Raw genomic sequence first — 17,634 nt, forward strand, 5'->3', positions numbered from 1 at the left:
CTCATTTACTTTGGACAGCGGCATTTCCTATTTTTTTAGACAGACGCATATGAAACACATGCTCTTGGAGTGGCGCTTGCGGTCCCCTGAGGATTCTCGGAAGGAGGAAATGCGTTGACCTATTTGGTTGCTATGAAGTAAAAACAATCTTGTTTTCTTTCTCTCTTTTTTTAGTGAACATCTGGGTTGCATTTATTATTTTCACATTCTGGAGGTTCTTTAAAAGCCACAATTCGATAATATGAGAGTTCATTAAAGCAGTAACTATTTAGCTATTTCTAGAATTGATTTAAATATAGGGTGGCTGATGGAGTTAAGTAATTTTTTTCTTTTCTATAAAGCAATACTTAAATAATGCTCTGTGGTTTGAAACCATAAAAATGGTACCTAGGTATTTGGTGGGCATGAGAAGGATTGGTCTACCTGTTCATTCCCCTGTTCCCTATTTTTGGGTAGTTGTGATCATTGCTGTGTTTGGTCCCCTATTACAGGTCCACCCTATTTTCTTTCTTTTGCACAGAACCATGTACAGAAGCTATCTTCCCAGCAGGGACAGGGCCCTGGTCACCCAGTCCCAGAGGAGGGCCACTTGAAGGCTGCTTGCAGAGAGGTTTCTTGGGGAGTTTTCCCATCGGAAATACCCGGAGGATGTGTTTCTTTTCCTTACTTTGGGCTTTTTTGAGCTGTGATGGCTAGCCCACTGAGTTCTAAGCCCACACACTGGTGGATGATTGGTTTTGTTGAATTAATCCCCCTTGTAGTCTGTCTCCATACTTCCTGTCACATAGGGCAATAAAACCCTTATTAGAATGGCCAGGAAGAGGTGTTGTCACTTAGAGCCAGAGGTGATTGGCCTGAGGCTGTGGGGCAGCAGGTCCACTTCCTTTTCTCTCCCTCAGCTAGGCTCACATTGCTGTAGAAGACAGAGAAAGCATTTTTCTTTTCTCTAAGTATTCATTAATCATATAGAGTTGTCTTTTTAAGAACGGAGGTAGGTTATATTTTCTTTTTGAGATTAACACTTTGTTCTGCATAAATTATGTAAACAAAATTATATTTTCATATGTTTAGGATATTTTTATAGTTTCATTTGGCAGACTTAAGATTACAGTTCTTTCGACATAAATTTTTTTTAAGTACAGTAAGGAAGAGTGGTGCAGACATTGACAACTTAACATTCTATTAGAAGACAGGACTCCCTTTTGGTTCTCAGCAGAGAGGAAATAAAAGAAAATGATCAAAAATGCCCTTTGCCAAGTTTCACTAATTAGATTAAAATTTTTTTGAGTTGAGAAAAGATCAGACAAATGAATTCATTTTTGTTTGTGTTAGAGTATGGGAAAATAGAGGATTTTAGCATCTTTTAAATGTTTGGCCTCTTCACATGACAAGGCTGTATGCCCCAAGTGTTGGGAGATTGAGTGATTGCAGACTTTAATTCAATACATGACTGCATTTCTGAGCATGACTTATTTGAGAAGAAAATGATGCCTTTCATTGCCACATAGAAAGAATCTGCGTGTAGAACAGACCTTCGAAAACACTCCGTTTTCTCAGGAATTAGGGGCTCTGTGATTCCCGGAGAAGCATGATTCTAAAGCCTCGCTTTCTTCTTGCCATGCTGCCCTGGCTGAACCTTAGTTTTCTTCATCTGAAATAGGGGCTAGGCTCTGTTCTGGCCAAGTGGGTAACAGTGTCTGTACTTTCACCTTTGCTTCAGACTGGTCTTTGCATACTTTGCCTCTTGTTCCCCAGATCTTGTCCCATGGCCTTCACTCCTGATGACAGCAGTTAGAGGAGCAGAGACCTAAGTAGGACATATGTGTCCCGCCCTCATTTGGCTGCTGGGGTAGTAGTTCTGTTTCATAAAATGCCTTAGAATGTGGCTGGACATGCAGAACATGACTAATTTTTCTTTTTAAATCTGGAAAGAACATAAGCTATTTCCCCCGGGATTCTGCCACTATAAAGCTTTGACATTTAGTTTTCAGATTTGAAGTCTCTGTTAACCTTCACATCGCCTCTGCCTTTCTCCTTCACAGTCAAGGAGCACTGGACTTGCTCGTCTCTCTGTCAATTATTATGGGTCATTTTGGTCTTGCCTTTAAAGAGGGGTGGAGGCCATCTGTTTTAGAAGTGTTTTCATGAGTTCCACATCAAAACTTTTATTTATTTGACTTTCCCAATTTACCTAAAAAAGGTTTTCATTTGTTTGTTTTGTCTTTTCAAGTCAGGGTTTCTCTGTGTAGCCTTGACTGTCCTGGAACTCACACTGTACACAAGGTTAGCCTCAAATTTACCGAGATCTTCCTGCCTCTGCCTCCCGAATGCTGCTATTAAAGGCCTGTGCCACCACCGCCACTCAGTCAAAGATTATGATAGGCTAGATAAGAATTAGTCTGGCTAGGGGTGTAACTCAATGGTGTGAGGCTCTGGCCACTGCCATGGTAAAGTTTGGTGCAGGTTGCCCAGCACTTGAGAATTCAGGAGTTTGCTCTTGGGACTGCAGCTTTAGCAGAATATTTTATAGGAGCTCTCCAGCTTCAGGAATTTGGGGTGGCTGATTTTATGTTGGTGTTTAGTGGTCAAGAAATATAGGTGGTTGGATTAGTGATTGCAGAGTTCAAGAACAGATTTTTACAGATGTGCCTTTTCCTTAATGAAAGGGTTAGAAAGTTGGTGCAGGACTGTTCCACCTGCCACTGATGAAGAAGGCTGACTGGCTTGGGCGACAACATTCACCAACTGAGCATTATCCCACATGTAAGCTAGAGAGGGTGTCCTTTATTTTATGGGAATTGAACTTGGTGTTTTTATTCCTGATGTTCCAAACATGCCTCTTTCTTGTCTCCATGTAAAGATAGTCCCTTCGGTCCATGTGTTGGATTTTGGAACTGTAGGATTGCCACAGCACTTGTAGGCAGCCCTTTCTATCACCAGCCCTCATTTTGGCTGACATGGTAGGTATCATGTTGCTGGAGATAGCCGTGCAGCCTTTTCTCCCTAAATAGCGTCTAGAGAGGCACCTACCACCTCTCGTCTGTAATTTAACAGTGTTTGCCTGTTTCCTATCTTCTAGGTCAGCCATTGAGATTAATTCCTTCTTCATGGAAGAAGAGTCACCTATCTAGGCTAAGAGTTTGTTCTGACTCTTTGTACGTTCTGTATGCTTAGATACATAGACATTTTGAACCTAGTTGTTAAACTTGGCATTGACACATATTGTTTCTGGTTTCCTGATGTGTGTAAGTTATGTTCCCTGACCTTCATATTTCTCATCTGTGCAATGAATGTTTAAAAAATCTAAGTGAAATTGTCAGGGAGTAGACTCTCATATCTACTAGCCCTCAGCGTATTGAGCCCTTGTCTGCTCCAGTTCACAAGTCCAGCAGAGTGAGTTGAACTAACTTCTTTTTGGGGGTGCAGGAAAAACTTGCAATTGACAGTATAGTTAGTGTAATTTTTTTCTCTCCAAACTTTGTGGTTTGAAAGTATTCAAATATACAACATGTTTGAAATAGTACAATAAACAGTTCTATACATTTACCATTGAGCAGCCTAGTTCAGAATCAGCAGTTCAAAGTTCATTTGTATGCTTCTTCATCCTGATAACTGTAAACCCACTGTCTTTTTGCATTAATTTCATGAACTACTAAATTTTTTCATTTTCTACCTCTTCATACAATTTAAATGGTGTGTGTGTGTGTGTGTGTGTGTGTGTGTGTGTGTAGGAGCTATCTGAGAGTTAGTGACAAGTTTTGCTACATTTTCTCCTTAAATACTTTGGTGTCTGATTTGCTGTAGAACCACAACTATGGTTCCACTTAAAGAGTAATAGCAATTCCTGATGGATGTGGAGGTCACACTTGCGGGCTTAGCACAATGCTGCCTGTGCTACTCTAGTGAGTTTTTAGGCCAGCCTCGGCAGGGAGACAGAGACCCCACCCACAAACCACACACACACACACACACACACACACACACACACAATTCCATAGCATTTCACATAAATTCCAAATTCACTTTTCCCTGTTTATTTTCAAGGAGTCTTTTCAATTATTCATTTTTCTTTTTACACATTATTTATTTATTTTTATATGTATGGGTGTTATGCCTGAATGTTCATCTGTGTACTACATGTATACCTGCTATCTGTGGAGGCCAGAAAAGGATGTCAGATCTCTTGGGACTGGAGGGACAGAAAGAGAAAGTTGTGGGTGTTAGGACTCTATCTTTGGTCCTCTGGAAGAGTAAACTAATGCTCTTAATTGCTGAGCCATCTCTCTGGTCTCATTTCCTTCCTTCCTTTCTTCCTTCCTTCCTTCCTTCCTTCCTTCCTTCCTTCCTTCCTTCCTTTCAAAATTTATTATGCATATAATGTTCTGTCTGTATGTATGCCTGTGGACCAGAAGAGGGCACCAGATCCCATTACAGATGGTTGTGAGCCACCACGTGGTTGCTGGGAATTGGACTCAGGACCTCAGCCAGTGCTCTTAACCTCTGAGCCATCTTTCCAGCCCTCACTATTTTTCTTACATATTTAGCCTCTAAGATTTACATCATATAGTTATTCTCTTTCAGCTTTCCGCCTTTTTTTTGACGAGTGTAGTCCTAGTGTCTAATATTCTTTCATTATAAATACCTTAAGATCTTCTTAATTCAAGGTGAAAGTTGTGTTCATTTCTTGTGTTTTTTGGTTAGTGTGGCCCAAGTTAGTAACCAAGAGAAATGACTAAAAGGCTCAGATGTCAATGGACGATGTGTGTGGGTGAATTTGGAACCAGCATGCCCAGTGGTTTGTTAGACCCACACCCATATGGAGGTGATTAGTTGTTTGGCTTAACATAGTAAAGGTTTTATTTGAGTATTTGGCCAGCGTGTTTTTTTTTTTTTAATAATAAAAAGAACTTTAGGATTGGAGAATTCAGAATACTGTAGTTATATAATACAAGAAAGATGCTTTGCCGCTATATCCTTGGATATAGAGCAAACTTAAACTCTCTTGGGAATGAGTCTTTCTTTCTTCCCTCCCTCCGTTCTTTCCTGCAGGCTTTTAAAAAGAAATTAACTTTAGTTGCAGCTGAAGCCAATACAGGATCCAGCTGTAGCTTTTTGTTGTTGTTCTTACATCCGGTGATGGTCATAGCTAACTCATTGTATGAAAATTCAATAAAGGAAAAGGGCAGGGTGGGAAAAAAAATGACACCCTATAAAAGCATTCAAGAAATAGCAACAGGATCTAGGAGTCTCCTGTTCAGACGGCTGATCTAAATTCCATTCTAAAGTATTAATTCTGTTTGTGACTAGTCTAGTAGGCGTTTTAGTTTTCCCCTTTTAATATTATGCACACACCATGTAACCAGAGAGTGTACGTGAGGCTGACACATTTTCAGTGGGAGGCAGAAAATAGTAACTGTGAGAACCCAGAGGCCCCAACCTGTTCCTCATGCAAAACAGAATGAGAATTCTTCAAATACTGTATTTGCTCAGGGTAGAATAGAGACAGCATCACTCCATTAAGGAAAACCAGGTTCTGTAATTTTTTTTCTGGAATGTTCTATGTATGCATTTAAGCCATTAAGTTCCAAATCAGCAATTCAATTGAAATGTTAATTTCTATCTATTTCGGTCCACTTACTAGAAAGCTGTTGCATCTTGGCATCTTTTAAGGATCAACTGTGTATTACCACCCTGTAACTGAAGGTGAGGTCCAACGTTTAAAATGGTTTTTGTGATTAGTGGACTGACTGTGAGGCTAGTGGTTTTCACACACTTGTGCATCTCAGATATTTTGTTTTTCTTTGTGTGTGTGTGTGTGTGTGTGTGTGTGTGTGGGCGTCACATTTCTCATATTTCTTCTAATTGCAGCCAGACATCCTGTTTGGGGGCTATTTGAGACTAGCGCTGCCTGTGAAGAAATCATGCAGTCTGTGGAAACTATTCTTCTTAGATTTGATTTTATAGGCAGCTTTCCTTGAAAACCCCTGTGCACTACGTTTAGATTTGCATTTCAATTGTCGGGGCACTAGTAATAATATATACATATTATTAGCACAGAAATGTTCACTATCTGAAAGTTAGGTAGACTTTACAGACAAACAAGTTATCCATGCTTTTGTGGATATAAAGGGCCAGCTGGCAATGCTGGACAAATTTAAGGGAAGAGACTCTACTTTGCAGAGTGTTGTTGGGTCTGTGCCAGCATGGGCAAATTTTTGAAGGACCCTTTCCTATTTTGCAGTAAGAAGGATCCTGTCTCCTTGATCCTCATCACTTCATCTTCTGCCTTCCACTGAAAGATATGTTTTCATAGCCGAGACAGCATGTCTTCCCCACTTCTTTTCCCATTAATGTTCCCTACCTTTTTTAAATTTAGGATGGTCTGGTAGCTTAATTTTCTGTTTATAAATGATTGTTTTTAATAGCATCAAAGATCTGTTAGATGTTTTAGCTCTTAAAAACTAACAGGAATTGGTATTGCAACCCTTCCATCTCTTTGACAATAAAATGGCTTTTTTTTTTTTCTTTTTGAGGGACACAGTGTTAGAATTGACCCAGGACCTGGCCTTGCATGTGTTAGGCATACCCATAAATGCCCTTTTCCCACCTTTTTTTAATTTTTGGATTTTTGAAACAGGGTTTCTCTGTGTAGCCCTAGCTGTCCTGGAACTCACTTTGCAGACCAGGCTGGCTTTAAACACATAGACCAGCTTGCCCCTGTCTCCTAAGTGCTGAGATTAAAGGCTTGCGCCACCACCACCGCTAGACAAATGTTACTCCTTTTAAGTGTGCAGTTGAAGGCTGAGTTGTAGCTCAGTCAGTGCAGAATGCTTGCATAGCATGAATGAATGCCTGTATTCCATCCCTAGTGCTACATAAACTGGGTGTGATGGTGTAGGCCTCTTATCCCAGTAAGAAGCATTTATGGGGGTGGGGTAGAGGTCAGAAGATTTGGAGTTTAAGGTCATCCTTGGTTATACAGAGAGGTCAAGGCTAGTCTAAGTTATATATATGAAACAACCAGCACCATGCATTTCCTGTGAGTGGAACTGATTGGTTCAAGAGTTGGGAGTGGTAGATTTTGCTCGCTGTGTCCTCATGTGTGTTACATGGTTGAATTTGTGGCTGGTGTGCTATCCTGAAGGTTTTCAGACACATTGAGAAATCTGAAAGTGTAGGGCTAGGAGACAGCTCAACTCTTAAAGTGTTGTACAACATGAGGCCCTGAATTTGATCCCCAGAACCGAAATAAAAGCTGGACATGCATTTGTAATTCTAGTGAAAAGGCAAGTTCTAGGTTCAGTCAAAACGTATGTCAGAAAATAAGGCAAGGGGCTGATGAGAGGGCTGGCAATATGGCTTAGTGAGTAAAAGTGCTTGCTGCATAAACCTGAGAACCCGAGACTGATTTCTGGAACCCATATAAAGCTGATGTGGTAGTGAGCAAGTATCTTTAATTCCAGCACTGCTATGGTGAAGTAGGAGGCAGAGGCAGGTGTATTGCCTAGAAATTCTCTAGCCAGCTAACATGCAGAAACAAGAGCCTGCCTTAACAAGGTGGCAAGTAAGAAGCAGTTCTCAAAAGTTGTCCTTTGACCTCCACAGACAGATCATGTTGCCCTCTTTCTATCCACCCATCACAATCATATAAAAAATAAAGCAGAATGATAGAGGAAGACACACTGGGCAGGAGAGCACATTCACACAGTGCACCCCCTCCACCACACACAAAAGGGAAAGATGGAGTTGCATTTTAAGCACCTCCTCGTGGACCAGGACTCTTGTAGTGGCCTCGTAGTGTATATGAACAGTTGATTGTGAAACAGAAGTGTACTGTCTGGGCGATGTTTACTCTGAAGACCAGCCATTGGTAAAGGAGCTGTGATAAATTCTTAACTTCTGATGACAGTAGAGAACATAGGACATCAAACCTTCATCCTCCCTTCACTCTGAAACTGCTCACAGCAAAAGAGACTAGGGAAGGGGTGGGGCAAGTAGGGAGATGGTGGCATTACAAGATAAGTAAGTTCTAGGTGCCTAATGTGTAGCATGGTGACTGTGGTTAATACTATAATATATACTTGAAATTTACCAGTTTTAGTTTTTATCACATGCGGTAACTGTTTAAGATGCCATGTTAATAAGCTTGAATGGCAATCAACTCAATATATATGTATATCAACAGCTCTTTGAAACAGGGTATCATTTTGTAGACTAGGACGGACTTGAACTCACATAGAATCCCCTGCCTCTGCCTCCAGGGATTAAAGGTGTGTGCCACCACACCCATGTGATACATGCAATGAACTGACAAATTCAAGCTGTAATTTAAGTGGAGAGAGACATATACAAGGAAAGACCCTTTTGCAGAGGGGAGAGTTAAGCTGTTCGAAGGAACAAGAAATTACATACAATCAGATAAACAGAATGAGCATTGGTTTTTGAGAAAGCTCTTTGTAGCCACCATAGGTTTTGAACTGATCCTCCCACCTCCACCCCCAGAGTAGACAAGGTGACAAGCTTGTACCACCATGATGGGTGTGAGAATAAGGATTTAGGAAAGGCTTTTGGCATCCTCTTGCAAGACTGTGCTCGGGCAAGGGTGGTGAGTGTGGGAATTGTATCACACACAAACTGGATTCAGAAGGCCATCTGGAAGCCATTGTGCCAGAATATTCCCCACACTCTTCCCTCTGTTTGTTCCTTTTCCTCTTTAGTAAGGGCCTAGTTGATAGATACTTATTTTTAGGCAAACATTTCTCTATAAAAATTAAATTACTTGTCCGGAGGGAAATTGGGGTTTTCTGGACATAAACCAACAACTCAAATAAAGTTGTTTATTTTTGTTTTTGCCTTCTGAGCCTGTCAGCCTGTGCTTGATCTTTCACCATGGTGGAGGAGAGACTAGGCTTTGCTTATAAACCTCAAAGGTAATGTACTTTCTCACCCAAAATGCAAAATCAAGAGGGAAATCTACTGAGAAGACACTTGACAACAACACTGAAGAATGTCACATAGTTAACTCCATCTCATTTTTATTTATTTATTTATTTATTTATTTATTTATTTTGGTTTTTCGAGGCAGGGTTTCTCTGTGGTTTTGGAGCCTGTCCTGGAACTAGCTCTTGTAGACCAGGCTGGTCTCGAACTCACAGAGATCCGCCTGCCTCTCCCTCCTGAGTGCTGGGATTAAAGGCGTGCGCCACCACCGCCCGGCTCCATCTCATTTTTAAATGTGTACAGACAGCAAGGATATTCAGATGGGTGGGAAAACCCAATAGCATGAAAGAGATTTTGATCCAAAATAGTTTTAGAAAGAATAGCTGACTCCAAAAGAAAGAAAATTGAGAAGATGGAAGAACACATTGAAAAAATGATCACTGGCTACTTGCTTGGAATATGTGAATAAGTACTAGAATTCCCCTAACTTCCTATCTTCTTTCCTCTTGAATCAGCAGCTTCTGATAAAAGTGACTGAGGAAAAAAAAGTGACAAGCTGAATCCTAATAGGTGAGGTCAGGTTGAAGAAATGTCAGGGCCTGACTCATTTACTGTTTCCTAAGAATGCATTTCAGGGCTGCAAGAAGCAATGCAAACTTTGAAATGGGTTCTGTTAATTTGGGACATTGGGAAAAATGGCTGGATGATGGATCCCAAGTGACTCCAGGCAGCCAGGGGTGGATTTGTTCCTGTGCAGCAATTAGATTCAGGAGCAGCTGAACTGGGAGGCCATAGGACACATGTGGGCTCCATATGCTCAGAACTATCAAGGCTGCTTGCTGCCTTCATGCCTTTCCCCTGGAGCAGTGGGCAGAATTCCAGCTACCTGGAGTGGAAACCAGGTCAGAGTTAGATACATACACCAGGATCCAGAATCAATAGGATGGGTTTACCCAAGGAGACTCCAAGTGTCTGAGGGATGAAGGTGGACTACACCAGAGTGCTTATGTGCTTTAGGTGTGCACAGACCTCACAATTGCACTTGAGGTAGAAAAGCAAAACAAACCCTTGCCAAACTTGGCAGTGTTGCGATAGAGCTAGCTGTTCTGTTTTGGGGAAGACCTGGGCGTGGAAACTAGTGTTCAATAATGTAGAAACAGTATGCTGCCAGAATAAAATGAAGGGGAATATAAATTTTGTAATGTCATTTTGAAAAACTTGAAGTCAATTTTAGGTAAAATGTACTCTCTGTTGATTTTAATAAAAAAGGAGAAAGAGGGAAATAAGTGGATTAAAAGATAAAAATGGGGGGGGGGGCTGGGGAGATGGCTGGGTCATTGAGAATGCTCACTGCTCTTGTAGGGTTCCCAGCATCCTCTTCTGGTGGCTCACAACTGCCTGTAACTCTGATTCTAGGGGATCCAGTGCCCTCTTCTGGTCTCTGTGGATACTGCACACATGTCACACTGGCATGTTTGTGTGCACTCACATACATACACATACTTTGAAATTTTTTTTAAGATGAAAAGGCCATAGGCCAAGTTGAACACTAGTTAATTGAGAGACAGAATTATGAAGTGAAATGAATAAGCCAAGAGAAAAAAATAATACTACTAAATGCATTTGCAGGATTTTCAACTCTGTTAGGGATCCATGAGGAAGAAAATCGGCCATGTGGGAAGTTAAATGAGTGCTGTGATCTAAATAAGTATTGTTCCTGAGAAGACACAAACAAAACAGAAACAGTAATCAGAGGAACAATGGGAAAAGTATCTGTGAGTTTAAAGCAAAAACACCAGATGCTTTTGTATATTCAGTGGGCTTATTCTGCGTTAGTTGAAATTAGTGGAAAGACATATCCTGATGAAAATTTAAAATTTTACGGATAAAGCCCTTGAAAACAGCCTTCCTGAAGCAAATGTGTGTGGGGGAGTTACTTAGGAAGGGGACATCAGGATGCTTTTAGACTTTGCTGCAACATTGTTGGATGGAGTAGGCTGAGAGTTTTGAGGGGAAAGGATAGTATTCAAGAATTAATCACCCTAATTATTAATTTGCGAAGGCGACAGAAAAATGCTCTCTGAAAATGCAGAGAAGGTGGAGCCAATGGAGTGGGGAGACGTCTCAGTACACAAAGGCTTGTTCTCTAAACATGAGGACCTGAGTTTGGATCTGCACGGATGCAGAAGCCAGGTGTGGAAGGGTCCATCAGTAGCCAGTGCAGGGGTAAGAAAAGTCCGGGAGCTTATTGTTCAGCCACTCTAGTCTGTGAGAGACTGTCTCAGAAGTAAGTGTCAGACTGAGAAGGAAGCACCCATAATTGAACTCTGACCTCTGAATGCATGTACACCTACACACATGTCCATGCAAAGGGCGGAGCTAGCATGCGGGCTTCAGTGGGAGCTCACTCATCCTTGGACTGAAGAGTTATAGGCACCAACGTATCCTTTCTGTTTAAGAACATGGGGTCTTCCTGTAGTCTTTCTGATGCCATCTGTGAGATTTTCTGTAAAAAGAAACAACTTTTTTCATAGATGCAGACACTCAACTTAAAGACTAAATTGTTGTTTTGAAATCAGCTTCTGGAAAACCTGAGATAGGAGGATTACTTGTCTCCAGCATTCAAAGTTAGCCTGGGCAACATTGTAAGAGACTGCTTATTAATGGCAAAACTATTAATAACTTAAAAATGAGAAAGTTGTGATATTAAAAAACACTGACATTGAAGTTTAAGCATAAATTTGTGTAGTTATAAAGTTAACCATTGGAGTGAATTCAATGAGAAGATGAAACAATTGGAATTTAGGGGGTTGCTTATCTAATTGTAGCTCTATTATAAAGTGAGTCTGGGACTGGGGAAGCTGATAGAAGCTGGCCAGTTGATGGTGGGGTGGGTCACGAATATTGGAAGAAGGTAAGGACCCAGACTTGGTTTTACTTTTGACATTGATAATTACAAAAAGGTTAGTGGTGCACGCCTTTAATCTCAGCACTCAGGAGTCAGAGGCAGGTGGATCTCTATGTGTTCCAGGACAGCCAGGGCTACACAGAGAAACCTTGTTTTGGAAAAAAAAATAATATAAAGGTAGTAACTAAAAGATTTAAAGTAGGATGGAGGTGTCTCACATCGGGGTGGGGGGGGAAGGCTGTGGTCTTGCTCCCCCCTGCCCAGTTGATTCAGAGTATAGTTAGATACTCTGTATTTTAGAAATTTTGTGTGCATACATACGTGTTGTTTGCTCATGTTTTTGCTTATGAAGACCAATGGTCAGTATTAGACATCTTTTGCCTGCCTGCCTGCCTGCCTGCCTGCCTGCCTGCCTGCCTGCCTGCCTTCCTTCCTTCCTTCCTTCCTTCCTTCCTTTTTTTGTTGTTTCCTTCCTTCCTTTTTTTGTTGTTTTGTTTCTTGAGACAGAGTTTCTCTGTGTAACAGCCCTGGCTGTCCTGGAAAACTTGCTTTGTAGACCAGATTGACCTCAAACTCACAGAGATCCGCTTACCTCTGCCTCCTAGTGCTGGGATTAAAGGCGTGTGCCACCACTACCCCACTGCTTTCTACTATTTTTGAGGGAGCCTCTTGCTGAACCTGGAGCTCCTTGCCTAGCCTGACTGACTTTTGTTAATCCTGGGATGTTCCTGTCTGCAATTCCCACCTCTGTCCCCACACCTTGCACTGCACTGGGATAATAGAGGTGTGTGGCTGCTTCTTTTTAAAAAAAAATGAAAACATGGGTGTTGGAGATCTGAACTTGGGTCATGCTTGTGCAGTAAGCTCTTTTTCTAGTGAAGTTATCTCCCCAGCCCAACTTTAGGATGTCTGTAAGCAGGTGCCTTTGTGTGCAGGTTCTTAATGAGAGACATGGAACATATTTGTTTAGAAGTTTGATCTAAGATCCATCCCAAAATTTTTTGTTAGATATTTTTAATAGATCTTTGTGAATTTCTTAGAGGTTGGAGATGAATTAGGGTATGAACACATTCTCCCAAAGGCATACTTTCTCCAGGATCTTGAATTCTGTAATAAAAAGAAAATGAGAGGCTCGAAGCCCTCTACTGCAGCATCTGAGTTGGGTTGGGGAGTAAGGATTTATGGGGCATGAAAGTTAATTGGAAGCCTCACTTTAAGGGCGAATCCACTTGGCATGGTGCTATACACCTTTAATCCCAGCATCTGGAGGCAGAGGTGGGGCGGGGGAGAGATTTCTGAGTTTGTGACTAGCCTGGTATGTACATACAGTTCCAGGCCACCCAGGCCTATGCAGAGAGACCCTGTCTATGAGAAAATAATACAAATGTGGGTTTTAGGTATTGAGTTGTAGTGGAAAATAAGCCACAGTAATTTGACATGTTTTAAACAGTGTGTAAAAGCTTGGTGGTGGTGGCGGTGCATGCCTTTAATCCCAACATTTGGGAGGATCGCTGTATGTTTGAGGCCAGCCTAGTCTACAAAGTAAGTTCTAGGACAGCCAGGGCTGTTAGGCAGAGAAACCCCCCCCCCCCCCCCGTCTCAAAAAAAATGCAGGGAAGACATGGCAGCAGGAGGGAGAGGCGGATGTTTACATTGTGTCTGCAGTCAAGAGCAGGCAGAGATGAATGCTGGTGCTCAGCCACCTTTCTCTTTTTCATGCAGTTCAATAGCATGGTGTCATCCATATTGAGGGCGAGTTTTTCTGGTTCAGTTAACCTAGAAAGTCTCTCACAGAATGCCTAGATGTTTGTTTCCATGGTGATTTTAAATACTGTCAAGTTGACAATGTTAGCAGTCACATCAATTTTGGAGGTCATTAACTTGTGGTTAGTGATTAAAACATTGTGAACTTGCTGGGCTGTGGTGGCACACGCCTTTAATCCCAGCATTCAGGAGGCAGAGGCAGGCGGATCTCTGTGAGTTCGAGGCCAGCCTGGTCTACAGAGTGAGTTCCAGGACAGGCTCCAAAGCTACATAGAGAAATCCTTTCTCGAAAACCAACCAACCAACCAAACCAAACCAAACAAACAAACAAACAAAATAAAAAACAACTAAACAACCAACTGGGAACTTGTATAGTGGTAATTTATTTATGTTTTAATAAATAAAACTTGCCTGAAGATCAGAGTGCAAAGCTAGATACACTAGTCAGCCATACAGTTGGGCGGTGGTGGTGCACACCTTTAATCCCAGCACTAGAGAGGAATATAAAGCAGGATGAGACAGAACCGCACTCTCTTTTCAGTCTGAAGATTTTGTTGCTGTAAGAGCTCTTTAGTGCTTGGCGGCTTTGCTTCTCCGATATTCATCTTGAACCCCAGTATCTGTCTCTGGGTTTTATTATTTGTGCTATACACTTGTGTTTGGTAAAGGGAAAGAGAGCAGAGCTGAGGGCCCAGTGACCCTGGAAATTGTGGGTGCTGATGTGTAGTGCTGATGTGTAGAGATCAGAGAGAATGGGAGAGAAGCCCCCTCCTTTTTTTAAAATTTTTATTGAGTTGTACATTTTTCTCCATTCTCCTTCCTTCCTCCCCTCTCCCCTTCCACTCTCCCCCTACTCCCATGCTCCCACTTTCTCAAGAGATCTTGTCCTTTTCTCCTTCCTATGTGGATCCATGTATGTCTCTCTTAGGGTCCTCTTTGTTTAGGTTTTCTGGGGTTGTGCACTGTAGGCTGGCTGTCCTTTGCTTTATGTCTAATATCTGCTTATGAGTGAGTACATATTATATCTGTAATTCTGGTTTTGTGTTATCTTACTCAGTATGTTTTTTTTCTAGTTTTGTCCATTTGCTTGCAAATTTCAAGACATCATTATTTTTTACCCCTGAGTAGTACTTCATTATGTAAACGCACCACATTTTCCTCATCTATTCTTCAGTTGAAGGACATCTAGGTTGTTTCCAGGTTCTGGCTATGACAAGCAATGCTGCTGTGAACATAGTTGAGCACATGTCCTTGTGGCACGATTGAGCATCCTTTGGATATATACCCAAAAGTGGTATTGCTGGGTCTTGAGGTAGCTTGTTTCCTAATTTTCTGAGAAATAGCCATACTGATATCCAAAGGGGCTGTACCAGCTTGCACTCCCACCAGCAATGCAGAAATGTTCCCTTTACCCCACAACCTCTCTGGCATAAGTTGTCATCAGTGTTTTTGATCTTGGCCATTCTGACAGGTGTAAGAGGGAATCTCAGAGTTGTTTTGATTTGCATTTCTCTGATGGCTAAGAAAGTTGAACATTTTAAGTGTTTTTTTTAGCCATTTGAGATTCCTTTGTTGAGAGTTCTCTGTTTAGATCTGTCCCCCATTTTTAAAATTGGATTATTATTTTGGTGTCTAGCTTCTTGAGTTCCTTGTATATTTTGTATATCTGTTCTATTTGGGGTTGATCTTTCCCATTCTGTAGGCTGTCATTTTGTCTTGTTGACTGTGTCCTTTGCTTTACAGAAGCTCCTCAGTTTCAGGAGGTCCCATTTATTAATCGTTTCTCTCAGTGTCTGTGATACTGGAGTTATATTTAGGAAGTGGTCTCCTGTGCCAGTGTGTTCAAAGGTACTTCCCACTTTCTCTTCTCTGAGGTTCAGTGTATTTGGTTTTATGTTGAGATCTTCAATCCATTTAGACTTGAATTTTGTGCATGACGATAGAAATGAATCTATTTGCATTCTTCTACATGTTGACATCCACTATGCCAGCAGAATTTGTTGAAAATACTCTCTTTTTCCAGTTTATAATTTTGACTTCTTTGTCAAAATTCAGGTGTTCATAGGTATGTGGACTGATATCCAGGTCTTCTATTCGGTTCCATTTTTCCTCTTGTCCTAATGAAAACAGCCTGATATTGGCATAAAAACAGTTTTCATTACTGTAGCTCTATAGTAGAGTTTGAAGTCTGGGATTGCTATGCCTCCAGAAGTTCTTTTGTTGTACAGGATTGTTTTGGCTATCCTGAGTTTTTTGTTTTTCCATATCAAGTTGAGTATTGTTTTTTCGAGGTCTGGGCATTGCATTGAATCTGTAGATTGCTTTTGGTAAGATTGCCATTTTATGATGTTGATCTTACCTGTCCAAGAGCATGGGAGATCTTTCAATTTTCTGACATATTTTTATTTCGTTCTTTAAAGATTTAAAGTTCTTGTCATATAGGTCCTTTACTTCTTTGGTAAGAGTTACCCCCAGTATGTTTTATGCTATTTGTGGCTATTGTGAAGGGTGATGTTTCTCTGATTTCTTTCTCAGCCCATTTATCATCTGTAAATGGGAGGGCTACTGATCTTTTTGGGTTAATCTTGTGTCCTGCAATATTACTGAAGGTGTTGGAGTTCTCTAGTAGAAATTTTGAGATCACTTATGTATTCTATCATATCATAAGCAAATAGTGAAAGTTTGACTTCTTTTTCAGTTTGTATCTCCTTTTGATAGCTTATTGCTCTGGCCAGAACTTCAAGTACTGTATTAAATATATATGGAGAGAGTGGACAGCCTTGTCTTGTTCCCGATTTCAGTGGTAATGCTTTGAGTTTCTCTCTATTTAGTTTGATTTTAGCTATTGTCTTGCTTTATATTGCCTTTATTATGTTTAGGTATGTTCCTTGTATCCCTACCCTCTCCAAGACCTTTTTCATGAAGGGGTATTGAATTTTGTTGAAGGCTTTTCCATCATCTAATGAGATGATCATGTGTTTTTTTTCTTTCAGTTTGTTTATATGGTGGATTACATTGACAGATTTTCTTTTTTTATATATTTATTTATTTATTATGTATACAATATTCTGTCTGTGTGTATGTCTGCAGGCCAGAAGAGGGCACCAGACCTCATTACAGATGACTGTGAGCCACCATGTGGTTGCTGGGAATTGAACTCAGGACCACCGAGCCATCTCTCCAGCCCCTTGACAGATTTTCATATGTTAAAACATCCCTGATCTCTGGGATGAAGCCTACTTGGTCATGGTGGATGGTTTTTCTGATGTATTCTTGGTTTTGGTTTACCAATATTTTATTGAGTATTTTTGCATCAATGTTCATGAGGGAGATTGGTCTGGAATTCTCTTTCTTAGTTGCATCTTTGTGTGGTTTGGGTATCAGGGTAACTGTAGCCTTGTAAAAAGAGTTTGTCATTGTTTCTTCTTTTCTATTGTGTGGAATATTTTGAGGAGTATTGGTATTAGTTTTTCTTTGAAATTTTTGTAGAATTCTGTACTGAAATCATCTGGTCCTGGGCTTTTTTTGGTTGGGAGACTCTGATGACGGATCCTATTTCCTTAGAGGTTATAGGTCTATTTAATTTGCTTATCTGGTTTTGATTTAATTTTAGTATGTGGTACTTAGCTAGAAAATTGTCCATTGCTTTTAAGTTCTCCAATTTTCTGGAACTTAGGTTTGACCTGATGATTCTCTGGATTTCCTTCCTCGGAGTCTGTTGTTAGGTCCACCTTTTCATTTCTGATTTTGTGTTTGGATATTTTCTCTCTGACCTTTGGTTACTTTGGATAAAGGTTTGTCTATTTTGTTGATTTTTCTTGAAGAGGCAACTCTTTGTCTCATTGATTCTTTTTATTGTTTTCTTTGTGTATATTTTGTTGATTTCAGCTCACAATTTGATTATTTCCTGTCTTCTAGTCCTCCTGGGTGAGTTTGCTGCTGCTGCTGCTGCTGCTGCTGCTGCTGCTGCTGCTGCTGCTGCTGCTGCTGCTGCTGCTGCTGCTGCTGCTGCTGCTGCTGCT

At 40.9% G+C, this 17,634-nt stretch overlaps 1 protein-coding gene across 2 annotated transcripts in view; it reads left to right on the forward strand.

Annotated features, from left to right (window-relative positions):
- Window positions 1-17,634, forward strand: part of Cyth3 (cytohesin 3) — a 114,352-nt gene that overhangs the window by 12,328 nt on the left and 84,390 nt on the right. The window contains exon 2 of one of the 2 annotated variants that reach the window (XM_050124377.1): window positions 40-137. The exons of the other annotated variant lie outside the window; for it this stretch is intronic. Within the exon in view, the coding sequence (XP_049980334.1) occupies window position 137 (1 nt within the window). The 5' untranslated portion in view covers window positions 40-136. The remainder of the gene's footprint in view (window positions 1-39; window positions 138-17,634) is intronic. 2 annotated transcript variants of the gene reach the window in all.

This window comes from Alexandromys fortis, unplaced genomic scaffold (genome assembly GCF_014885135.2).
Source record: "Alexandromys fortis isolate MF-2015 unplaced genomic scaffold, M_Fortis_MF-2015_v1.1 scaffold_227, whole genome shotgun sequence".
Taxonomy (NCBI): domain Eukaryota; kingdom Metazoa; phylum Chordata; class Mammalia; order Rodentia; family Cricetidae; genus Alexandromys; species Alexandromys fortis.